The sequence below is a fragment of the Dipodomys spectabilis genome, unplaced genomic scaffold (genome assembly GCF_019054845.1).
Source record: "Dipodomys spectabilis isolate Male_0828 unplaced genomic scaffold, ASM1905484v1 ptg000156l, whole genome shotgun sequence".
In the NCBI taxonomy this organism is placed as follows: domain Eukaryota; kingdom Metazoa; phylum Chordata; class Mammalia; order Rodentia; family Heteromyidae; genus Dipodomys; species Dipodomys spectabilis.
The window spans coordinates 1,935,654-1,962,765 of record NW_024870833.1 but is presented as its reverse complement, the minus strand read 5'-3'; the positions used below and the strand labels follow the sequence as shown (position 1 = coordinate 1,962,765).

The following is a 27,112-nucleotide window of genomic DNA, read 5'->3' as shown; positions in this document are numbered from 1 at the left end:
ACAAGGTCAGCAGGGTGCCCAGCTTCCTTGTATCCCTCCTGAAAAAAACCTGAGAAGGCTGAAAGTGCCAGGTCTCTCTCCCAAGAGTTAAAAGACACTCAAGCTTACTTGATTGGTAGCAGAGGATCAAACCATTTAAGCAACAATTACTTCATGTTTTTTGGTTTGGGTTTTCTGTTTTTTGTTTTTCTTTTCTTTTTCTTTTTTGTCAGTTGTGGGGCCTGAACTCTGGGCTGGGTGCTGTCCCTCAGCTCTTCAGCTCAAGGCTAGCACTTAACCACTAGAGCCACAGTGCCACTTCTGGCTTTTTCTGCTTATGTGGAGCTGAGGAATCAAACCCAGGGCCTCACACATTCGAGGCAAGTACTCTACTACTGAACCACCTTCCCAGCCCCTACTTCTTGTTTTTTGATAACTTAGAGAAGTTTTTTAGTGGCAATGCTAAATAATTTCAAAATTATGTGTATTGATTTTTGTTCAAGCTGTGTCATTTGCCACGAAAGCACTGTTCACTGTTCATAGAAGAAGCTAGTCATTACTCTGTTTTTGACTGGCATCATGTGACATTGGTTAAGATGGAAGCATTACTTTCCTGTTTGTGTTTCCATTATCAAATTTGGACTTCAGATTCTACGCTTGGTGTATGAATAAATTGTCTTCCTCTTGTCTAATACAATCATTGTAAGCAAATCTATCTTAAAAGAAGGAGGTTTGGCTGTAGGGGTAGAGCGCTTGCTTAGCAAGCTCAAGGCCCTGAGCTCAAATTCCATCACTAGCAAAATTTAATTACAAGAAACTTAAAGCACTCTGAATTGTATGTAGTTGAACTACTTTTGTAAGAGTGATCATCAATTAGTGGCTACAGAAAAACCATGGTTAAAAGGATTTTCAGTGTAAATGTACTAAAGTATAGCATGTTTAAGTCGAAATTCAAACCCATAATTTCAGGTTGTGTGTGTGCGTGCGTGTGTGTGCACGCGCACGCTGACCTGGAGCTTGAATTCAGGGCCTGGGTGCTATTCTTGAGCTTTTTGGCTCAAGGCTAGCACTCTACCACTTGAGCCACAGCCCCACTTCTGGTTTTTCTGGTGGTTATTGGAGATAAAAGTCTCATGGACTTTCCTGCCTGGGCTGGTTTCCAAACACCATCCTCAGAGCTCAATCTCAGAGTAATTAGGATTACAGGCATGAGCCACCGACACCCAGAAGGTAGTATCATGTTTTGACTAACAGAATACCTAACATACTTCAGTCACCCTCTATATATAAGAAAATGAAGAAAATGTCAGAAGTTTAGAGGAAATAAAAGTATTCAAAATTGTTGAAGTGTGAGAGCAAGATTTTTTTTTCTTTTCTGAGAGCCAGAATTAAAGTCTAAGTATATACACCCTTAACTTGATATTAATCAAAGGAAAAGGCTAAACAAGTTATTTAAAGATGTTGAATAAATACCTACAAAGAGTCCTTGAGTGACACTATTGATACACTAAACAAAAACAGAATTCAGTTCATTGTTCACCATGCTAATAGGTCAAGAATATGTCATAAACTTTGTGTCTCTTGATTGCAGGAAGGCATCTGGAAAATTATATCTTAGTATCTATTTTTCAGTGTTTTCTGAAGAAACAGAACCAAAAGTATACACATATTATATATATATATATATATATATATATATATATATATATATATTCAGACTTATTTTAAGGAAATAATCATCACATGATTAAGGAAGCTGGCAAGTCCCAAGATCTTCCGAGGAAGTCAGCAGCCTAGAAGTCTCAGAAGAGCTGACTTTGTAGTTGCAATCTGACTCTGAGACCTGAGAACCAGAACTAATAGTGGCATATTTCTAGTCAGAAGTCTGGCAGGTTTGAGAGCTGGGAAGAACCAATGTTTCATTTCAAGTTCTAAAACAGGAGAAAGCCAATTGTACCATTTCAAAAGCAGTCAACAATTCTCTCATATTTGGGAGGTAGGGGTTCATCCAAGCCTTTAAGTTATTGAATCATGACCACCTACTTTAGAGTGGGCCTTAATCATTCCTCATATTCAGAACATCCAGCGTAACATTTCACCACGTATCTGGGTACCTTATGGCTTAGTCAAGTTGATTCATAAAAAATATGCAACACAAAAGCCTTGTGAACAACATATACAATGAAGAGCCACATGCAAATACAATCTTAAATTTGAGGTCCATAGATAAGGCGTGTGTTAATGGATCAATCAACAGCAGGCCCAGGACAGAAGAGTGATTTGCAGTCAATTTCAATGGACCAATGTGTGTTAACAGAATTATTATTCCCTACAACACCAAAAGAGGCTTATTTATTTGATATGAATATTGTTTCCCTTAAACAGATATGGCCTACAGGAAAAAGTGGAATTGTTTCTCCTATACTGACATTTGCCTAGGTAGATCTTCATTATTGCCCACATCAGAAAAAGCCAGTGTGGGATGGGGTCTCCAGGCCTTGTATTTACAGAGTGCATGTGATTCATACCTTTTACAGTGACAATTCTGATTAAAAAATATTTATAGTTAAGTAACAAAAACAAAGCAATAGTACAATTCAGTTCAAGAATATAAATTATAAAATTATAATGTATAAAGTATTGTATTGAGGGGAGGGGAGACAAGAGGTTATCTCTACCAGTAAACAGAATTAGGAGATTTAATGGCTATAATTAAGTGACACTTCAAAAATAAAACACAATTGCAATTTTCTGTTCTTTTAATATTTACAAAGAATATATGTAAATGGCATTCCAATATCTAATATAGAAAAGAGAAACATAAACACATACTTTGAACATGTCTTTTGACTCAAGTTTAGCAGCCTTCTACATATTCTTTCTTCCTTTTTCTTCAAGACAAAACCACGTGGAGGAATTTATTTGGATAACAAACATATGTTTAACTGTCTACCATGAAACCTTTCTGCTTTTTACTTTCTTCATAGTGTTTATTCCTTAGTAGTTTGTCTTTTCCATTTTCTATGCTCCTTTAACTAAATCATAATCTTTTATTTTTGTCACTTTTATTTTTGCCTTGCTGCTGTATAAAGCTGTCTTTGAAAATTCCTCATGCTATCTCATTCTTTTTCTCAAAGCTCATTTACAACTAGCTTTCATCTAACCTTCATTTCTCCAGCTCTTAACTCCCTTTCATGACCCTCTCCTACACATTCTGTGAATAAACGAATAAAGCATTGCTTTAGGTTTGAGTGCTTGGGAGGAATGGAAGGCTCTTTTCTATGAATTCACATTACTATACTGAGAAATATGGAGACTAGGAGTACTGATCTCACTTGATGCCAACTCTAATAGACGGCTAATGACTATATCCCTGGCTTTTGAGGTCTCTAGGTTCTTCTCTCTAGACACTTGAAGACTAATTTGGTCCACATTTGTCATGATGAGTTCAGATGCCAGAATCTGGGTAGGAGAACTGTCATGAAATTCAGCATCCATAATGTACTGCTTATATAACTCCACCACCTTCTGCTCCAGGTACTCATTCAGCACTGCATTCGAAATAGGCTTCTGCATTTGCAGGCTGCTTTTCTCTTTGATGCTCGTTATTCTCCAGTAAGATGAATACCGCTGGACAGGTTTCTGGGAAAAGTCATTGGGCTGAGTAGAAATAGAATCCTCTATGGGCAAAGGAATTTCATATGACTTCAGCAAAGGACCATATTCAAAACTATTTTTGGGGGGGAAATCTGTTGTCACTGAGTTAATGGCCATCACCTGGCCTCCTGCTATATGTAAGTCATTGTAATTCTTGCAGATACTTTTGCAGGAAGATGGAACTAAGAAGGTCTCTCTGCTGGGGTCTCTGCATATTTCAACGGCTGCCAAATTTGGGCTTTCAAACACAGGATTGGAGTTTGTGTGCAGCACTGTTACTCTAGGACTTTCGCCGTGTTGGTGCTCTCTTGAATGCACTGAAGAAACAAACTTGTCAGAGGATTTGCAGCTCACGTAAACACTTCTTATTTGTGTTTCATCCACAGAGGAATAGGAAAGAGCAGCAACGGAATTTGTCTCTACTTGCTGTTCTCCAGCCACCTGCTCACGAAAAGATGCACAATTCCAGTGGATGTCATTCCAGTAGGCAAGTCCACTGAGATAGCCTTCTGAAAGCATTCTGGAAGGAGAATTGGTGAGTGAAAAATGAGGGGACAAAAGAAGACTGAAAGTGAAGAAATTGATGATTGATAAATCAACAAGGTAAAGGACAATGAATGAATTTATTCATTTTTCACAGCCATTACTAATTCTATACCTGCTATATACCAATGCTCTGGCATGAACTGGAAATGTAAAGATAAAAGGATATAGTTCCACCAAGGGCCACTGGCTCATGCCTGCAAACTTAGCTACTCAGGAGGCTGAGATCTGAGGATCACAGTTCAAAGCCAGCCTGGGCAGGAAAGTCCTTGAGACTATTAACTCCAATTAACCACCAGAAAACCAGAAGTAGCGCTGTCACTCCAAGTGGTAGAGCACTAGACTTGAGCTGAAGAGCTCAGGGACAGTGCCCAGGCCCTGAGATCAAGCCCCATGACCAACAACAACAAAAAAGGATACGGTTCCATCCTTCATAAAGATTCTTGCTGTGGGAGAAAATAATACGAATATAAAGAATTCCAATATATCCCTGGGGGTTATAATTGTGGTAGGTATAAAGAAAGTAAAAGAGAAGCCACCCTAACATAACCTGGGGCAAAAAGGAAGTCATAGGATGTGTCACAGGAAGAGTGGTATTTTGGTAGAATGGTAAAGAAGAAGCAGGAGTTTAAGGCATTGTTACAGAGTTAAGAAAGAACGTGGTTGCCTAGCCTATTCGGCACATAATAAGAAGCTGAACACAAACACAAGGAACTGGGACAATAATCTAGAAGTGGGTTATGAATGACCTTGTGATTTAGGCAAAGAGATTTGTGATCTATCCCTTAGGAATGAAGTGTCTGAGAAATTGTGTTTGGCAAAGACACATGGCTTGCAGATTTGGAAAAATTAATAGGGAAAACCATGGCAAATTTTACTGAACTCATGTTTAGTATGGTTTTGGGGGGTCCGGTTGTGGGACCTGAACTCTGGGCCTAGGTGCTGTCCCTCAGCTCTTCAGCTCAAGGCTAGCTCTCTACCACTTGAGCCACAGTGCCACTTCCGGCTTTTTTCTTTTTGCTTATGTGGTGCTGAGGAATCGAACCCAGGGCCTCATGCATGCAAGGCAAGCGCTCTACGACTGAGCCACCTTCTCAGCCCCGTTCAGTATGTTTTATTCATCTTTATATTTTATTTGGGGGTGGTATGCAATGATTTGTATTTAGGAAGGACTCAAAAGTCATCCCTTAGATGAAATGAAATAATTGAAAAAAATGCCATGGAATGAAATGAATTCATACTTCTTTTTGCTAGTCCTGGGGCTTGAACTCAGGGCTTGGGTACTCACTGTCCCTGAGCTTCTTTTGCTTAAAGCTAGCACTCTACCACTTGAGCCACAGTGCCACTTCTGGGTCTTTCAGTTCATGTGGTACTGAGGAATCGAATCTAGGGCTTCATGCATGCTAGGCAAGCACTCTACCACTAAGCCACATTCCCAGCACATGAATTCATACTTAACATATCATGAAAAGCCATAAAGCTTTCTCTACCTTTGCAGCTTAGGATGGATATTTTTCTGTATTTCTCCAACTTCTCAGAATATATCCTGGAAATATCTACACTCCTTGATGTTTTACCTTTACCCTACTTAAACCAAAGATCTTTCCTCACTGTGGGCTTTCCCACACCTGCCTCTTCTCACCACCCTCAGCACTTGTCATTGAAGTCTGAAGTGGCAAGAATAGGTCAGAAACCAGCAGCTGCATTTTCTAAATAAGGAACATACTATCATTCTTGGCACTGGAGTTGCATGAGGAAAGCAGGTCCTCTTTGGCTTCAGGGACTAGGTTCTAAACAAATCTGTCCATTTGACCTTGAAATTACAAAGGCAAATTAGAACAGAAGGATCATTTTTAACTACACATGAAGATCTATTTTTTAAATAGCCCTTCTTTTGTAGTCAGGTAGTTGCTGATTTCTAAATGCATAAAACATGTCCCTTATTTAAATTGTGCAAGGTTAATATTATTAATTGTTATTTTCTCTTTTGTAATTAAGGCCTATTTAGCACATTTATCTATTATTTAAATGTTTTCTTATCTCAGGCAGTTATACAAAGCTAATGGTCCTCAACAAATCCGTGGATAATTTTTTTTCTTTTTTTGCTTGTCATGGGGCCTGAATTCTGGGGCTGGGCACTGTCCCTGAGCTCTTTAGCTCAAAGCTAGTGCTCTACCACTTGAGCCACAGCACCACTTCTGGCTTTTTCTGCTTATGTGGTACTGAGGAATTGAACCCAGGGACTCATACATGCAATGCAAGCACTCTACCACTGAGCCACCTTCCCAGCCCTGGATAATTTTTTGTATGCTAAACACATTATAAAGATAATAATAAAAAAAACCCTGGGTGTTAGTAGCTCACGCTAGCTCCTAGCTACTCAGGAAACTAAGGTCTGACAATCACGGTTCAAAGCCAGCCTGGGAAGGAAAGTCTATGAGACTCAGTCCAATTAACCACCAGAAAACCAGAAGTGAAACTGTGGCTCGAAATGGTAGAGCGCTAGCCTTGAGCAAAAAGAACTCAGTACAGCATTCAGGCCATGAGTTCAAGCCCCAGGACTGACAAAAAGAAAAAGATAAAATGCTGTGCTGTCCTAAAAATAATACTTTCTAAGTACAGTTCTGACTTCAACAAACCCAACATCCATGTGAATGGTAAATTTTGCATATATAAGAAGATAATTAGCAGGAAGCTAAATTCCCTTTCAAACTGCAATGGGGTATTCCACATTATTTTTATTGTTATTATAAAAGTGATGTTGGATTACATTACATATGTCAGGCAATGAGTACATTTCTTTTTGGGCAGTGTCACCCTTTCCCTCACTGTCTCCCAGTTTTTCCCTCTCACCCCCATCCACAGGTTTTAATTTTTGTTTTTTGTTGTGGTTTTTTTTTGCCAATCCTGGGGCTTGAACTCAGGGCCTAGGCACTGTCCTTGATTTTACTTTGCTCAAAGCTAACAGCACTCTACCACTTGAGCCACAGTGCCACTTCTAGATTTTTTTTTTTGTTTATGTAGTACTGAAGAATTGAACATAGGGCTTCATGCATGCCGGGCAAGCACTCTACCACTAAGCCATATTCCCAGCCCCCCCACACAAATTTTATAGTTCATTTTCAGCACAGTGTCTAGTGAGTACCACTGCTGCATTTGTTCACCCTTTATCCCTCTATTTCTGTCTTAACCTCCCAAAGACAGATAAACAAATAAGACCAAAAAGAAAAGGAAAGAAAAAAACAACAAAGGAAAAAAACCTAGAGCAGGGCACTGGTGGCTCATGCCTGTAATCCTAGCTCCTCAGGAGGCTGAGATCTGAGGTTCATGACTTGAAGCCACCCCAGGCAGGAAAGTCTGAGATACTCTTATCTCCAATTAACCACCTAAAAACTAGAAGTGGCGATGTGGCTAAAGTGATAAAGCACTAGCCTTGAGCTGAAGAGCTGAGGGACAATGCCCAGGCCCATAGTTCAAGACCCACAACCAAAAAAATAAAGGAGAAGAAGGTCAGGAACAGTGCCCAGGATCTGAGTTCAATTCCCAGAACTGAAAAAATAAAAATTAAAAAAACTTCATAATCCAGAATCATGAAGTACATAAGGCATAATATTTATGCACCAACAATCCAGTATACTGAGTCTCCCTCATGGAGGGATATAGTATAGTTCTAGAGAGGATTGGGAAGCCAAAAGTACCTAAAATCTGTGTCCTATGTCCTATGAAGAATCTGATGAAGTAGGAAGACACAAAATTTTCTCATTCCCAGCATGGTGTGGAAACAGAAGGGACAGCCACATGGTTCATCTGGGTAGACACATCTAAGGCCACCTCATTAAGTCTCTTTACACACCGGCATACTGTTGAGAGCCTGAAGATCTGAATATACTGAGAGTTGGGAATAGAAAGATTGAAAACATGATCTCCATAGAGTGCTAACAAGGAACTAGGTAAATGACAAGAAGTTGCCATGGGTACCAGTGTGACTCTATGGTGAAAAGCAAAGACACCCCCACCTACTCCCATTCCTAACTGACCCTTTAATTCCATATGTGAATAGATTGAGAAAATCTTGATTGACAGGAATTACTTTTCCACCACTCAGAAGAATATAAACCAAAGAGAAGTCAAATTGAGAAAGAGAAAAAGGAAAGATACCAGAATAAGTACACAAATAAATTTCTTCCACCTCATCTCATTCAGAATGGCTATCATCAAGAAAACAAGAAACAACCAGAACCTGTATTGGGATGCAGAAAAAGGAACCTTTAGACACTGTTAATGGGGACACAAATTGTCCAGACCCTATGAAAACCAGTATTGAGGTTCCCTCAGAAAATTATAAATGGGTGGCTCATACCTGTAATCCTAGCTACTCAGGAAGCTGAGATCTGAAGATGAGCACTCAAAGTCAGCTGAGGCAGAAAAGTCCCCATGAGACTCTGATCTCCAATTAACCACTCAAAAATTGGAAGTGAGGCTATGGTTCAAGTGGTAGAGTGCTAGCCCCAAGCACATAGAGGCCCAGTGACAGTGTCCAGTCCCTGAGTTCAAGCCCCACAACCAACAAAAAAAAGACAGAAAATTATAAATGGAACTGCCACACAATCCAGGCATACCACTCTGGGGTAGGTATACCTGAAGAAGTCAAAGTCAACATACAGACACACCAGAACACTGATATTTATAACAATAGCTAAGTTATGGAGTCACTGTAGGTGCTTCTCAACTGATGAATGGATTAAAAAATATAAGATTTACAGGCTGGGAAGGTGGCTCAGTGGTAGAGTGCTTGCCCCTCATGCATGAGGCCCTGGGTTCAATTCCTCAGCACCACATAAGCAGAAAAAGCCAAAAGTGGTGCTATGGCACAAGAGGTAGAGTGCTAACCTTGAGCTGAAGGGCTGAGCGAGAGCGCCCAGGCCCAGAGTTCAGGCCCCATGACTGACCAAAAAAAAAAGATATGAACATATTATCTTGCATTATATATATATATATATATATATATAATATTCTTAAGCCATAAAGAAGAATGTAATTATGTCATTTGCAGGAAAATGGATGCAACTAGATATCATCATGTTAAATGAAATAAACCAGGCTCAGAAAGACAAATATCATGTTTTCTCTCATGTGGAATCTAGAGGTGACAATGGAACATAAAAGTGAAAGGAGAACTATTAGGGATGTGAAAGGGGAAAAGAGGAAGACCTGATAAACAAGGGTAATAGGATGAATACCATGAAAGCACATTGCATGCGTGTATGGAAATGTCATAATGAAACCTATTGCTCTAAACAATTGATATAGCCTAAAAAAAAATGTAAGCAGTCAGAGAGCCATGTCTTTACCACTCCCTGCAGCCAAGAGTTCAAACCCCACGACTGACAAAAACAAACAAAAGAGACTGTCTCCCATCCTCCACCCCAAAGTAAAACTTGAGAAAGGCTCTGAAAAATATTGAGCTTTTGACATTCCCCTCCTCAAATATAACTAGGAATTTGAAACATCTGAGGAAAGATCTGGTATGATAGGGACCAAAACACTCGGAGGATAAAAACTCTCTACAAGGAAAAAAACCCTATGATTGGTATTCTCAAAGAGTTAAAAAAATTAATGTTGCAATCCTGAATTTACAAATAAAATGATATTTATAAAGCAGTATTCTGAGGGTCTTGAACATTAAAAACTATAGTTTTTAAAGTTCTTGGAGCCAGGCACGAGTGGCTCACACCTTGTAATCCTATTTACTTAGGAGGGTGAGATCTGAGGATTGTGGTTCAAAGCCAGACCATGCAGTAAAGTCTATGAGACACTTATCTCCTAGTAATTACCAGAAAACCCAGAAGTAGAGCTGTGGCTCAAGTGGTAGAGTGCTAGCCTTGAGAGAGAAAAAAAAAACAAAAAACAAGGCACAGCACTTATGCCCTGGGTTAAAGTCCCAGGACTAACACACATACACAAAAGTCAATGGAAAGATCAAAAGATAAAGATGAGACATTTTTAATTTTGAGAGTAGAACAAAAATACAAAACACAAAGTAGTAAAGAAAAATACAATTAGATGATGAACCAAACAGACTCATTATCTAAATAATAGAAGGTTCAGAGAGAACAAAGAAAATAAGGAAGGAATTTAAATAAACATCTCAAGAATGTTTTCCAGAATCAAAGGACATGAGTTCTCAAAATGTTGAGTAAATATAGACCTACACCTCCTCTCATTATTGTGAAATGGTAAAACACTTGGAACAAAGAAAAGGTTGTATAGATTGAGCGAAGAGAGGAAAAGTCATACACCAAAATGGCTGAGAACCAGAATCTTCAGATTTCTCAAACACATCCAAGAAGCAGTAAGACAATGAGATTGGAAAGAAAGCTAGATCTTCTTCAATAAATAATGCCCATGCTCAAGAAAAGTTGCAACACAAGCATTCTATTGAAAAAAAAATAGGTTAAATAACAAGTAATTAGTTAAAAGGACCTAAAAGTTGTTTCTGGAAAAAGAAGCTCAGGGTCAGCGCCCAGTTCCTGAGTTCAAGCCCCAGGAATGGCAACAAAAAAGATATTCTAAGATTGAAGGAGACAGCAGATATGAAAAGTGAACCTTTCTTTGTGCACTACAGAATAGAAAGTACTTGAAATGCTGAGGGCAGGGGAAGAGCTTGGCAGACAGAACAGCAGAGTGAAGAAGTCTGTGTGTCACTTCTATGTAGGTCAGTAACATAACAGACACCAGTCTAGGTGGGGAAGGCCAGTGCTACTTTTCAGAACTATGCTTACTTCAGAACTTCTCCAGAATGTCACAAAGGGGATGTTTGCATCATCCACCTTTATTTCCCTGGTTCCCATTCAGATATGTAGCAAACTTCTCCCAATTCAACAACTTTTTTCTTCAAATGAATCAATCAGCCTACTGGGCATTATGGCTCATGCCTGTAATCCTACCCACTTAGGAGGCTGAGATCTGAGAATTGTGGTTCAAATCCAGCCTGGGCAGAAAAGTCTGTGAGACTTTTAGTTCTAATAAATCATCAAAAAAGCTGGAAGATGGACTGGGAAGGTGGTAGAGCGCTTGCCTTGCATGCCTGAGGCCCTGGGTTCGATTCCTCAGCACCACATAAGCAAAAACAAAAAAGCCGGAAGTGGCGCTGTGGCTCAAGTGCTAGACTGCTAACCTTGAGCTGAAGAGCTGAGAGACAGCGCCCAGGCCCAGAGTTCAGGCCCCACGACTGACAAAAAAAAAACAACAACAACAACAACAAAAAAACGAAAACAAGCTGGAAGAGACCAGTGCCAGTGGTTCACGCCTGTAATCCTAGCTACTCGAGAGGCTGAGTGAGATCTGAGTATCTCAGTTCCAAGCAGGCTTGAGACTATGAAACCCTTATCTCTAATCGCAGAAAAAGCTGGAAGAGGCACTGTGGTTCAAGTGATTGAGCATTAGCCTTCAGCAAAAACGAGCTCAGGGACAGTGTCCAAGCTGAGTTTGAGCCTAGGGCCAGCCAAAATAAAAAGGCTGAAAGAGTAAAGGGGGAAGGGGGAGAGAATGCAAGCAAGAATTCATTGTCTATTACACAGAACTGATAAATACAAGGGAAGGGGTAGGTCAAAGGGGGATGAAGTTGTTGAAGTGATGGCACAGATAAAGATCCACTATAAAGAAACATCAACTAAGCCGAGCGTCATTGGCTCACGCCTGTAATCCTAGCTACTCAGGAGGCTGAGATCTGAGGATCTCTGTTCAAAGCCAGCCCAGGCAAGAAAGTCCGTGAGACTCTTATCTCCAATAAACTGCTAGAAAACCAGAAGTGGTGCTGTGGCTCAAGCGGTAGAGTGCTCGCCTTGAGCTGAAGAGCTGAGGGACAGCGCCCAAGCCCAGAGTTCAAGCCCCATGACCGACAAAAAAAAAAAAAAAAAATAGAAAGAAAAGAAACGTCAACTAGCCAGTCGCTGGTGGCTCACACCTGTAATCTTAGCTACTCCGGAGGCTAAGATCTGAGGATCATGCTTCAAAGCTCACCCCTGCCAGGGAAGTCCTTGAGACTCTTATCTCCAATTAACCACCAGAAAACCAGAAGTGGTGCTGTGACTCAAAGTGGTAGACTGCTCGCCTTGAGCTGAAGAGCCCAGGCCCAGAGTTCAAGTCCTGTGACCGACAAAAAAGAAGAAAAGAAGAAACATTTCAGCCGGGTGGGATGTGCTTAGTGCTAGAATGCTTGCCTAGCATTCATGAAGTCCTGGGTTCAATTTCTCAGTACCACATAAAGCAGAAAATGCTGGAAGTAGTACTGTGGCTCAAGTGGTAGAGTGCTAGTCATCAGCACAGACAGGCTCAGAGACAGAGCCTACACCCTGAGTTCAAGCCTCAGGATTGGCAACAACAATAAAAAAAAGAAAAAGAAAAAAAAAGCTCCAGGAATTATTACTGTTATTTTTTAATTGTATTACTGTTATTTTTTAATCCTGGAAGTGGAGCTGTAGCCCAAGTGGTAGAGCACTTGAGTAAAAACAAAAAACAAAAAAAAACTAAAGGACAGCACCAAAGACCTGAGTTCAAACCCCAGAACTGGCACAATGAAAAATTAATTAATTAATTTTAAAAAAGCAGCCTTGCTGCAGCCTTCTTTTTTTGGGGGGGAGGGTTCCCCGTCGTGGGGCCTGAACTCTGGGCTTGGGCGCTGTCCCTCAGCTCTTCAGCTCAAGGCAAGCGCTCTACCACTGAGCCACCTTCCCAGCCCCTGCAGCCTTCTTTTTATATCACGTGTATGGCATTTATGACAACTCCAAATAATGTCCATTCCTTCCCCATAATAAAAGAAGAAAGCCTCTGATTTTGCTTTCAGTCATGAGCTCCTTTCATCTTATTTCTCATCTACAGGGAAGTTTGCTGATGCCTCTATTCTTATGGAATAAATGCCTACCATTTTTAGGTATGGCATCTAAGACTGATTAGTGGAGGATCCAATGGTAGGAAAGCAGAAAGTATGTCCCCGTCAAAGAACAGATTTACCCCTGAACAAATGGGAAAGATTCTTGTGAGGATGGAAAGGAAGATAAGTATGGTGCAGCATACAAGGCTGTGGATATTTAATTTATAAGCAACACAGGTTGCATGTACCTAATCCAAAAATCCAAAATGCACCAAACTCAAAAACTTTCCATAAACAAAAAAGTCTACACTCAAACTCATGCAATCGGTCATTGAAAAAGCAGGTGCACAACAATTATTATATACAGTAACTTTCCGGGTATGTATATAAGGTATATGCGAAACATAAAAGAATATTGTATATCTACTTGAGTTCCATTCCTGTGAACTCTCATTATGTTCATGGAGATATCCTAAAAGAGCAACAAAAGTCAAAATCGAAAATCCCCTCTGATCCCAAGTATTTCAGATAAAGAGTTCCCAAATTTGTACAAAACGAGTGCAGGAAATGAAGCTGGTTTCTGCCATGACACAGTCAAACCATAAAGTGCAGGGTGAGGTTGCAAGTTAAGCGTTGGATTCATCCTCACCCTGGGACACAAGCCAAGAGGGAGGTAGCAGAAAAAGAATATGAGTGACCAACGCTATCAAATATGGGAATAAGGAAGAGATAGGAACCAAAAATAGCACTGAGTGTGGAAATGTTGAGAAATGGCACTAGCGCTGACGAGAATGGGACATCAGAAGGAGTTGAGGGGGGACTGAAGGCTTTCATTTAGTTCTTCTTTGAGCTTGGCACTAATGAATTATCTGGGTGCGAGTGTCTAATTGTCTATTAGCGATTCAGGCAGGGAGCTTATCAGAAGAGTTAAAGTCAACAGTGAAATCAAATGCCAAGTGTAGAAAGCAGGAGTTTATAGTAGGACTTGAGGAGCCTTCATGTGTTTGTGATCACTTCAGTAGGGAGTTTCCTTGAGGAGTACAAGGAAGAAAGTGTGGAAGTATCACAAAACTTTGTAAAGACTGCAACAGCTTCAGATGTATTGCATAGATACCTTGATTTTTTTGGGGGGGAGGGGGTCTGGACGTGGGGCCTGAACTCTGGGCCTGAGCGCTGTCCCTCAGCTCTTCAGCTCAAGGCTAGCACTCTACCACTTGAGCCACAGCGCCACTTCCGGCTTTTTTGTTTTTGCTTATGTGGTGCTGGGGAATCGAACCCAGGGCCTCATGCACGCAAGGCAAGCACTCTACCACTGAGCCACCTTCCCAGCCCCAGATACCTTGATTTTTGAGACAGGGTCTCACCACATAGAGTCTGGCCTTGAACTTAGGATCCTCCTGACTCATTGTTTGGGTGCTAGAATGGCAAGTGTGAAGTACCAAGCCCAGCTAGACAACTTTTTTTTTTTTTGTCAGTTGTGGGGCTTGAACTCTGGGCCTGGGCGCTATCCCTCAGCTCTTCAGCTCAAAGCAAGCACTCTACCCCTTGAGCCACAGTGCCACTTCCAGATTTCTGGTGATTTATTGGAGATAAGAGTCTCAAAGACTTTCATGCTTGGGCTGGCTTTGAACCATGATCCTCAGATCTCAGCCTCCTGAGTAGCTAGGATTAAGGTGTGAGCCGGCGGCGCCCAGCTAGACAACTTTTTGTGTGTGGTATTATGGAGAGAACTTAGAATTTGGTGTATGCCAGGGGCAAGGGCTCTAACACTGATGTATATCCTCAGCCCTAGATTATATTTTTCAAAAATCAACATTTGAAAGTAAAGTGTAAATATTCAGAATCGTGAATGTCAGAAATAATTGGATGGAGCTGGGAATGTGGCTTAGTGGTAGAGTGCTTGCCTAGCATGCATGAAGCCCTGGATTTGACTCCTCAGTACCACATAAACAGAAAAAGAAAAAAAAAAAAGAAGAAGAAGCAGCTCAAGTGGTAGAGTGCTAACCTTGAGCAAAAGAAGCTTGGGGACAGTGCCCAGGTACTGAGGTCAAGGCCCCGGACTGGCAGAAAAAAATAAAATAATTTGATGAAGCCAGTACAGCAGTTAATGGAGTGGAGTTCTAGTTCTGACCATGTCACTAGTTTGTGGTTTCAGTCTAGTTAGTACTGTCTGTAAGCAAACTAACATTGTTATAGCACTAGATACAACCTAGATTCTATTCTAAGTATTTTTATGTACTAAAAAATTCATCTCATAACAACCCTGAGATGCAAGTGCTATGATTATGTTCATATTTTACAATGTCAAAATTGAGTAATGTACCATAAGTCACTAGACATTCAAACACCATGAGTCAGAGAACTGAGCTCATGTTTGCATTACTTAAATTCTTGGAGACTCAATTTCCTGTCTGTAAATTGTAGATGTGAGATTGAATAAGCTCGAGAGTACCTTTAAACCTTAATATTGCATGAATTCATGAGGAGGGTTGAGTACAGTCAGAACCTGACATTTCTGAAAATTAGCAGTAGAGGGCAGCAGAAAGCATGCTAAGGAGGTTTTTGAAAGACCTGTAAAGCTGTGAGAAGACTAATACTGCATAAAATTATAAACAAAAATGAGATTACATAAGTACTAATACATTACATTGTTATTACCATACTTGAACGTATCAGTGGGACAAAAACAGCGATACACATCATGATATCCTAAAATTTTAAAATAGAGAAATAAAGAAATTATTTTGGGTCTATTTGAGTAATTCTTGGAATTTTTCTTTTGTGTTTGGGGGGTTTTGCTTTACTTTGTTTTGTTTTGTTTTAAGACAGGGCCTGGAAGTGTAGCTCAGGCTGATGTTGAGCTCATGATCCTCTTGTCTCAGCCTCCTAAATGCTGGGATTAAAAATGTGAGCCTGCCTGGCGATGGTGGCTCTCGCCTGTAATCCTAGCTACTCAGGTGGCTGAGATCTGAGGATCTTGGTTCAAAGCCAGCCCAGGCAGGAAAGTTCTTGAGACTTTTATCTTCAATTAACCACCAGAAAACTGGAAGTGGCATTGTGGCTTAAGTGGTAGAGTGCTCGCCTTGAACTGAAGAGCTGAGGGACAGCACCCAGGCCCAGAGTTCAAGCCCCATGACCAACAAAAATAAATAAATAAATACATACATACATACATATATAAATGTGTGCCATCATTCCTAGCTAGTAATTTTTCCTAATAATTTTCTATTAGTTGTGAAATTTTAAGATGATATCACTGAGTCACTTCAAAGACATTACAAATAGGCCTGGGAAGGTGGCTCAGTGGTAGCGTGCTTGCCTTGAATGCATGAGGCCCTGGGTTTCAGCACCACATAAGCAGAAAAAGCTGGAAGTGGTGCTGTGGCTCAAGTGGTAGAGCGCTAGGCTTGAGCTGAAGAGCTGAGGTACAGCACCCAGGCCCAGAGTTCAAGCCCCACAATGGACAAAAAAAAAAGATATTTCAAACAGTACACTTCAAGTAAATATTAACATATCTTTTTGCCAGTCCTGGGGCTTGAACTCAGGGCCTGGGTGCTGTCCCTGAGCTTTTTTTTTTTTTTTTTTGCTCAAAGCTAGCACTCTGCCACTTGAGCCACACTGCTACTTCCAGCTTTTTCTGTTTATGTGCTACTGAGGAATTGAACCCAGAGCTTCATGCATTCAAGGCAAGCACTCTACCACATTCCCAGCCCCATCTTTTTAAATGAAATTATTGAAAGGCATTTTATCAGGTACAAAACCAGCTACGGCAGAAAACTCCCTGTGAGACTCTTATCTCCAATTAACTACTCAAAAACTGGAAGTGGTGCTATGGCTCAAGTGGTAGAACACTGTCCTTGAGCACAAAGAGGCTCAGAGACAGCTCCCAAGCCCAGAGTTCAAGCCTCATGAACAACAACAACAAAAAATAATTCTCTGTGACTGGTTACATGTAAAGAAAAAGACATCTAAGGACATTAGCAAATAAGATGTTCTAGGCAAATTTAGCCTATGTTAATCATTACTAGACAGGGGAATGCCAAAATTAACCTTATGCACAAATTCACAAGTTGAAAGTATGTGCTAAAGTGCAGCATTTTGTTAAATCATTTACTTGTCTTTCAAAAAACTGCAAAATGAAATCTTCCTTCTAGATTAGCACATATATAGGTTCTCAGAAAACTAGTATTTATAACTTGGGTACATAAACATACTTTGAAGTTACACCAGATAATACAAGCCTAGAGTCAAAAAAAGACAAAGAAAAACTAACCAGGAAGAACATTTTAAGAGCAGACATTGAAGAAACCTTAGCGATAGTAGATATTTGAAGCTTTGTAGATCATCTGGAGTCTATTGCAACTCTCCATAAGACTCTCATCTCCAATTAAACACTAGAAAACTGGAAGTGGAGCTGAGGCTCAAAGTGGTAGATCAGAAGAGCTTATGGATAGCTTCCAGGGCTCTAGTCCAAGCCCCCAACTGACAAAAAAAAGGAAAGGGAAAGGAGACTCACTGACTTTCTTGCCCAGGCTGTCTTGGAACTGCAATCCTCAGACCTCAGCCTGCTGAGTAGCTATTACAGATGAGAGCTACTGGTGCCCAGAAATCCTCCATTTTTTAATCTCAGCATATGAAAAAAAGCATTTGACAAGATACAACACCCCTTTATGAGGAAAGCTCTAGAGAAACTAGGAATCCATGGATCATTCCTCAATAAAATAAAGGCTGTATATGACAAACCTACAGCCAACCAACATTATACTTAATGGCGAAAAGCTAAAGCCATATCCTCTCAATACAGGAACAAGACAAGGATGTCCACTCTCTCCACTTCTCTTCAATTTAGTATTAGAATGCCTAGCTAGAGCAATAAGACAAGATGCAAACGTAAAGGGGATCCAAACAGGGAAAGCTGAAGTAAAACTCTCCCTCTTTGCAAATGACATGAACTTGTATTTAAAGAAATCCAGGAACTCCACTCCCAAGTTACCTGAGCTGATTCAGAACTTTGGCAAAGTAGCAGGGTATAAAATTAACCCTCAAAAATCAATGGTTTTTCTGTATGCCAATAACAAGAAGAGTGTGGCTGAAATCAGGAAAGCAACTCCTTTTGTAAGAGCCCGACAAAAAATAAAATACCTAGGAGTTTACTAAAGAAGTGAAGGACCTCTATGATGAAAACTAAAAACCTGAAAAAGGAAATTGAAGCAGAACTAAAAAAGTCGAAAAACCTCCTGTTCTCCTGAATTGGGAGGATTAACATTGTGAAAATGACAATACTGCCAAAGGCTATCCACAAATTCAATATGTTACCTATCAATATCCTGACCTCATTCTTCAATGAAATAGAATCAATACCAGACTTCAAACTCTACTACAAAGCCATCGTAATCAAAACAGTTTGGTACTGGCAAAAGAACAGACCTGAGGACCAATGGAATAGAACTGAAGACCCAGAAATGAACCCACAGACCTATAGCCACATAATCTTCGGTATGGGAGCTAAAAAATAGAATGGGAGAAAGACAGCCACTTTAGTAAATGGTGCTGGCAAAATTGGTTAAACACCTGTAGAAAACTAAAGCTAGATCCTTATATATCACCCTGCACCAGAATCAACTCCAAATGGATCAAAGACCTCAAGGTCAAAGCAGAGAGCCTGAAAACCTTACAGGAAGAAATAGAAGAAACCCTAGGTCTCCTTGGCACAGGCTGAAATGTTCTTAATAAAGACCCAGAAACACAACAAATCAAAGAAAGGTTGGACAAATGGGATTGCATGAAACTGCAGAGCTTCTGGATGGCAAAGGACATAGCTAGCAAGATCAATAGAAAGCCCTCGGATTGGGAGAAGATCTTCACTAGCCATTCTATGGACAAGGGCCTCATATCTATAATATACTTGGAACTCAAAAACTTAAATCCCCCAACAACAAATCCTCAAAGAAACAACCTCCCCATTAATAACTGGGCTAAAGACTTAGAGACTTTTCTGAAGAGGAAAGAAGGATGGCCAATAGACACATGAAGAAAAATGCTCAACTTCTCTAGCCATAAAAGAAATACAAATCCAAACAACATTGAGATTCCACCTCACCTCAGTTAGAATGGCTATAATCAAGAACTCTAATAACAGATGCTGGAGGGGGATGTGGCCAAAAGGGAAGCCTACTGCATTGTTGGTGGGAGTGTAAACTTGTTCAACCACTTTGGTTGACCCAGCAATCCCCCTTCTGGGCATTTACCCAGGGCATTTACAAGGCCATCCTAAAGCTACCAGCACAACTATGTTTATAGCAGCATTATTCACCATAGCTAAAGTATGGAACCAACCCAGATGCCCCTCAGTAGATGAATGGCTCAATAAATGTGATATATATATATATGAATTCATACATATATATATGAATTCTATGCCTCCATCAGAAAGAATGACACGGCCCCATTTGTTAGGAAATGGAAAGACATGGGAAAAAATTATATTAAGTGAAATAAGCTAGACCCAAGAAACATAGGTCCCATGGTTTCCCTTATTTACAATAACTAGTATACTTCTAGAATAATCTTACCAGACTAGCAGAAAAGGTCAAAAGCTATGCACATATGATCATATAAGATGATGCTAAGCAAAATGAACCCTGTTGTTTTTAATGTACTATGTGAATTTTTTTGTTTCTTTTGTAAGAACCCCTGTTTTCACTGTATTTGATTCCGCTGCCCTGCATCTTGTATATACATTTTTCTAATTTGGGAAGGGGAAGAGAAATAACAAAATGCTGAAACAAGGATACAGGTTGACCCATTGTAACAAAGAGACAAACAAGACACTATGTTGAAAATGAAATTTACAATTTCGGGGGGCAGGGAGGGAGGAGTTGAAGAGATGGGGAGGGAAGGAATAGTAGGGGAAAAACAAAGGAGGGGGTAACAATGCTCCATAGGAAATGTACTCATTACCTTACTCATATAACTGTAACCCCTCTATACAGTATCTTTACAGTAAAAAATGTAAAAAAAAATCTAAGCATATGAATGATTTTTGTAACAAATATCACTGCTATAGTCTAGAATTATGTCACTCTTTTACTACCATTTTCTACAGTGTAATTGAGTATTACAGATGCCCTGTTTACTTTTCCCAATCATCTCCAGACATTCAAACCTGCTAGGCCCTCATGGTCTATTGGTACTTGTCTGCCTTCTTACCTCATTTCTGTCTGTTCCCCAAAAGTCCCATGATGCTAGCCACACTGAGCCTCTGTTCATCTTTCTATTTTTTTTTTTTTTTTGTCACTTGTGGGTCTTGAACTCTGGGCTTGGGTGCTGTCCCTAAACTCTTCAGCTAAAGGTGAGTGCTCTACCGCTTGAGCCACAGCACTACTTCTGGTTTTCTATTGGTTTATTAGAGATAAGAGTCTCACGGACTTTCCTGCCTGGGCTGGCTTTGAACAGAGATCCTCAGATCTCAGCCACCTGAGTAGCTAGGATTACAGGCGTGAGCCCCCGGCGCCCAGCTGTTCATCTTTCTTTACTGAGAGCTTGCCAATCTATCCTCTGGCCTCATGACCTTTGGATATTATCGCAAATATTAACACTTCAGAGACTTAGGCCATCCATTAAGAATCCTTATCCGTAAATGAGAAACAGAGTCTAGGAATTTCCTTTCCTTACAATAATCACAAGGGCTGGGAAGGTGGCTCAGTGGTAGAGCGCTTGCCTTGCATGCATGAGGCCCTGGGTTCAATTCCTCAACACCACATAAGCAAAAAGAAAAAAGCCGGAAGTGGCACTGTGGCTCAAGTGGTAGAGCGCTAGCCTTGAGCTGAAGAGCTGAGGCACAGCGCCCAGGCCCAGAGTTCACGCCACATGACCGGCAAAAAAAAAAAAAAAAACAATAATCACAAGGATTTCCTAGAACTTTTATATAACCCAGCTGCTACCATGAAGTGTAAAATAGTCATTGGAACCATGTTTGGAATGAGTGGCAAGTGCTAGCAAAAAGAAAGTGAGGTGACTAAGGAAGGTGGTGATTTGAGGTGATAAGGAATCAGGACAGGTCAGGTCTTGCTTCTTGAAAAAGTATTTGGGGCAAGGATGAACTAACATGCCTGAAGAGACTGGATTGGAATGGATGCTAAGGAGACCTCCAGTGTCTACAAAATAGTGGAGGCAGTGGTCTAAGATACAACCTCATGGAATTGAAGAGAAAAATGTGCTATTGCACAGATAATCTTAGGCCAAGGTACATGGAGGGTGGTTTGGCCATCGTATCTGCTTATATAGAGCCATCTTCCAGGGGTAGGGAGCCTCCCGCTTCAGATGCATGACAGGCTAGACATGTATGCTTCTCATAAGCTGGTCATGGCCATCTGCTTGTATTCATAATTTTCTGTAGCCCTAGAATGATGTTATAAATATCCTAATTGCCTTTGGCACAAATAAAGGCTCCTCATCCCTGTAAGCCAATCAGGAAATAATACATCTGTAAGCATATCTTATTTAGTAAATCATTTTTCATAGTGAACACTACGTCCTGTCATTGCATATGTCTCCATGAGCGTTTCCCTAAGCCAGTTTGGAACAGGACAATAATTAGATCACAGTTATTACCAAATTGCTTTTCAAATAGCTTGGACAAATTTATTCTTTTGCCAGCAATGCTTAAGATTGTTTCCACTGACATTCTTCAACACATTTTTTTTTTAATTTTCCAGTTGGGTGAGCAAATTTATGTTTGCCTTACCTTTGGAAGTGAAGCAAGCTCCTCATTAAGATTGTGTGTAGGCAACAAATCAAAGAAAGGTTGGACAAATGGGATTGCATAAAGTTGCAGAGCTTCTGCAGGGCAAATGACATAGCTAGCAAGATCAATAGAAAGCCCACGGATTGGGAGAAGATCTTTACTAGCCATACAACGGACAAGGGTCTCATATCTAAAATATACTTGGAACTCAAAAAATTAAACCCCCCAACAACAAATCCTCAAAGAAACAACTGCCCAATAAATAAGTAGGCGAAAGACTTAAAGAGAAACTTCTCTGAAGAAGAAAGAAGGATGGCCAATAGACACATGAAGAAATGTTCAACATCCCTAGCCATAAAAGAAATGCAAATCAAAACAACATTGAGATATCACCTCACCCCAGTTAGAACGGCAAAAATCAAGAACTCTAACAACAACAGATGCTGGAGGGGATGTGGACAGAAAGGAACCTTACTTCATTGTTGGTGGGAATGTAAACTTGTTCAACCACTTTGGAAAGCAGTATGGAGGTTCCTCAAAAGACTTCACATAGAGCTCCCCTATGACCCAGCAATCCCACTTTTGGGCATTTACCCTAATGTTTACAAACAAGACCACACTAAAGCTACCAGCACAACTATGTTTATTGCAGCATTATTTACCATAGCTAAGATATGGAACCAACCCAGATGCCCCTCAGTAGATGAATGGATCAAGAAAATGTGATGTATATACACAATGGAATTCTATGCCTCCATCAGAAAGAATGACATTGCCCCATTTGTTAGGAAATGGAAAAACTTGGAAAAAATTATATTAAGTGAAGTAAGCCAGGCCCAAAGAAACGTAGGTCCCATGGTTTCCCTTATTTGTAATATCTAGTATATGTATGAGTCAAGCGGAAAAGGTCAGATAATGTGATGTCAGGAAAATGAACTCTTAGATGTGTATTTTAATGTTTTTTTCTTTCATGCATGTGTTTCTAACACATTTATAAGATTATCTCTTTGTTGCTTTGTATGTCCCTCCCCCACAGTATAACCCCTGCTTTCACTATATTTGATGTCAGTATAACTTGTGGAGGAGATGGGGAAAAACCAGTTGTTTAAGGATACAGGCGGACCTGTTGCAACAATGAGAAGTACAAGTTGTCATGTCCAAAACGAGCTTTACAACATTGGTGCGGGGGTGGGGGAGGGGAGGGGGGAAGGAGAAGGATTGGGATTAGGGGGGGAGGGGGGAGGCTGGGAAGGGATGTGAAGGGTAAACAAAGGAGGAGGCTGCAATGCTTGGTAAGAAATGTACGCATTATCCTGCCCATGTAACTGTAACTCCTCTGTACAGTATGTTCACAAATAAAATTAAATTAAATTTAAAAAAAAAAAAAAAAGATTGTGTGTAGGAGTTCGGTGCTGGTGGCTCATGCCTGAAATCATGGCCCCTCAAGAGGCTGAGATCTAAGAATGGTGGTTCAAAGCCAGCCTGGGCAGGAAAGCTGGTGAGACTCTTACCTCCAACAAACTACCAAAAAGCCGGAAATGGAGCTGTGGCCCATACTATAAATTGTAGATCCTGTAATTCCAATCTAAGTTTTGTGTATATATTTTTATTGTAAAGATGCTGTACAGAGGGGTTACAGTTACATGAGTAAGGTAATGAGTACATTTCCTATCGAGCATTGTTACCCCTTCCTTTGTTTTTCCCCTACCCTCCCTTCCCTGCTCACCTCCCTGACTCTTCCCTCTACTCCCTCCCCCAGTTGTAAAGTTCATTTTCAATGTAGTATCTTGTACATCTTACTGTTACAACGGGTCAACCTATATCCTTACCAATCTAAATGTTTTAAGATCTTATTGATTTGGAAGGACTTTCTGGTTTGAAAGGACATGATATTAAATTATCATTAAAACATTTAAATATTGTTTTGTTCATAATCTGATTTTGATAATGTAACCAAGTCTGAATTATATGTTTTAACATATTTTACAAAAATATATTATACAAATATACTAAATATATACAAAAAATATACAAAAATTTTACTCCAATTATAGACTTTTCAGGAGGACTCTCCCTCTGTGAAATGGAATAAACATTTTTTGTGCCAGCCCTAGGTCTTGAATCCCCGCCTATGTGCTGTCCCTGAGACTTTATGCTCAAGTCTAGCACTCTACCCCTTGAGCCACAATTCCACTTCCAGTTTTTTTGCAGATTAATTGGGAATAAGAGTCTCATTGTCTTTTCTGCTATGCTGGCTTTGAACCATGATCCTCACATTTCAGCCTAAGTAGCTAGGATTACAGATGTGAACCACTTACATCCCACAGCACCCACATTTAAAATTTTTACTGATAGCTTTTTAAATGCCTGTACTTTACAACTAGAAACTCACTGAATCAGAAGCCTTAGATCCTATCCCTTTGGTAGATCATTTCATCAGCCAAGCATGGGTGCTCATGCCTGTAATCTTAGCTACTCAAGAGGCTGAGATCTGAGGATCGCGGTTCAAAGCCAGCCCGGGCAGGAAAGTCCGTGAGACTCTTATCTCCAATAAACCACCAGAAAACTGGAAGTGGCTCTGTGGCTCAAGTGGTAGAGCACTAGCCTTGAGCTGAAGAGCTGAGGGACAGCGCTCAGGCCCAGAGTACAAGCCCCACAGCTGACAAGAAAAAAAAAAAGTAGTTCATCTCTTACTCATCCCTATTTCCATTCTTGTTACAAAACATATAATTTGGGAATGCCTGCTCTCCTATCAAATGTAAATTGACTCTTACTTAACAAATCAATTTCTGGAAATATAACTGATGGTTAATATTATACAACTGTAAATCAAAAATCCTCTGTTCTCCACATTAACCTCCCCAAGTAAATAAATAACTTTGTTCAGTTATGCTTGGATTCTTATGTCCAAAGGTAATTGCTACTTTCAAGGGCTTTACCTAATGTAAGAAATTCCTCATTTCAAAGATGTAAAATTTAGTGCTAAACTAGTAGTAAATATATTTTTTTTCGTGGTTGAATTGTCCCCATACTTTTTCATGCCATCTCACATATTGGAAAGTCAAACCTTATGAGTATTTTTTCAATTTAATTTTCATATATTTACCACATACTAGGGGCTAGGAAGATAAGAATACTGATTATTACAGTGCTCTTTGAAATTAAAATTTCTTGATATTATTCTTGCCAATTATACCTATTGCTATTAACATTTTCTCGATAGTACATATGATAACCAGATGCAATGCAAGATCATTGATTGGATCTTGTACTTAAGCAATAAAAAATACTTAAGCAATAAAAAAATCACATGCAGATAATGTAGTAATTTGAAGGTGAGTCATATGTTAGATAATAATGTTATGTTGATGTTAAATTTCCTTAATGCCTTAATAGTATTGTAATTATGTGAAATACCACCCTTTTCTTAGGAAATATACATGGAAGTATTTAAGGATAATGTGTCCTAAGGTCAACAGTATCCTCTCAAATGATTCAGGAAAAGAAACTGAGAGAGACACTGAGAAAGAAAAGTAAAAGTAGGGGCTGGGAAAGTGGCTCAGTGGTAGAGCACTTGCCTTGCATGCTTGAGGCCCTGGGTTCGATTCCTCAGCACCACATAAGAAAAAAAAGCCGGAAGTGGTGCTGTGGCTCAAGTGGTAGAGTGCTAGCCTTGGGCTGAAGAGCTGAGGGACAGCGCCTAGGCCCAGAGTTCAGGCCCCACGACCGGAACAAAAAAAAAAGAAAAAGAAAAGTAAAAGTAACAAAATGATATAACTGACTAATCTACGTAATAAGTGTTGGTAATATTAGTCTCTCAACTTCTATGCAAGTTTAAAACTTTAAAATAAAATTCAAGAGAAAGTTACTGTATTTCGTTAAGGATACATTTATATTGTGTAACATTTGTGAGGACCCTAGAGGAATTTGGGAAGAGAAAGAGGATCGGTCAGGGGAACGAATATGATCAAAGTACATTATATACATAGATGAAAATATAATGAAACTCTATGGAATTAATGCATGCTAATACAAAAAAAACTTTTAAAAAGAGCCTGGAGAGATAAAAATCTTATGTATTAAAACTAATCATTATACATGTGGTTGCAAATTTTTCAGTGATTGGTGGAAGTATTGAAAATATCACTTTGGAAATAATCTGTGATTGCCAATGTGATATGGTTGTATAACACATATTTCAAACACTCTTCAAACTGCCAAAGGCTTCTCAATTATCTCAAACTGATCTATGCAAAAAGATTAATATTAATAAAAATGCGAGGAGTCTGAACCAGGTTTATATTCAAGCACAGATAGGTAAGTACAAGAGAAAATTCTGCTTGAGCAAATCAAAAGCTAATTCAAACAAAAGTCTGCCCTTGCATGTGTTGTCTTTAATACCAAAGATAGGCTTTCCTCAAACTACTCAGAGAATTTGAAAAGTATCATCAGTATAAATCGTATTCACTTTGACTGTATCCTGCCACACAGAACAACAATAGCACAGGCCACCGAACTGAATAATTGAGAGTAAAATCCAATTGGAATGTATTGTGATTGTGCTTGTCTCTGAATCTCATCACTGTATAAAGTCAAGAGCTGCATTGTCCCTGAAAATCCTGCTAACATTTTTAAGCCTTTATTTAGAAATGCATAAATTAAGCAGAGTTGCAATTAGTAAAAGAGGACAATATATATTATAAAGTATTTGATTCAAACCAGGTATGGTAATATGTGCCCATCTCTCAGCTCTCGGGAGGTTCTAGTAGAAGGGATTCCATAGCAAGAACTTGTCTCAAAAAAAATATAGAGAATTTAAAAATGCAAATTCAATATAAAAAATTAGAAAAGTCCAAAATGTGTCCATTAGAATATAAGAAATGTGTTGGCCTTAATTTCTCTTTATTGTCCAACCCACTGAATGTTTCCTTTAACTCCCACTCAACCCTGACTTAACAAGCTAGAGAGCGTTCTGGATGTCATAAGACTGGATCTGAGTTCTGATGCTAACAGTCTAAGAAAGGGTGAGAATAGAAAGGACAGGAAAATGTAATAGAATTGTAGAATTGTAGGACCTCCTTTTTCTTACTTACCTTCACTAACCAATCTTTGATCCTTCAGAACCACAAAACTGACCATCCAAAGATGAGCCGACCAGCCAGCACGCTTTCCAGAAATGTTTACAAGCCTTCTCTGATGTGACCAGGAGACTAAGCTGCTCGTATCATTGTCATGCTTTTTATAACTGATTCTGAGTGGAAAATAGTTATTTCACTCAAGTATAATTTGTGCTAAAGAAGCAGTGGGAAGTCCCA

General features: G+C 39.7%; 1 protein-coding gene across 1 annotated transcript; it reads right to left on the bottom strand.

Annotated features, from left to right (window-relative positions):
• Positions 1–2,723: 2,723 nt before the first annotated feature.
• Positions 2,724–27,112, bottom strand: Tasl (TLR adaptor interacting with endolysosomal SLC15A4). Its single transcript, XM_042692434.1, has 2 exons — positions 26,891–27,112; positions 2,724–4,156 (listed from the first exon to the last, which is right to left on the bottom strand). The coding sequence occupies exon 2, from the start codon at positions 4,153–4,155 to the stop codon at positions 3,259–3,261; it is 897 nt and encodes a 298-aa protein (XP_042548368.1). The 5' UTR covers position 4,156; positions 26,891–27,112; the 3' UTR covers positions 2,724–3,258.

Bases quoted from the DNA above. Each gene is read 5' to 3' on its own strand.
- Tasl (XM_042692434.1), bottom strand. From the start codon at position 4,155: ATGCTTTCAGAAGGCTATCTCAGTGGACTTGCCTACTGGAATGACATC.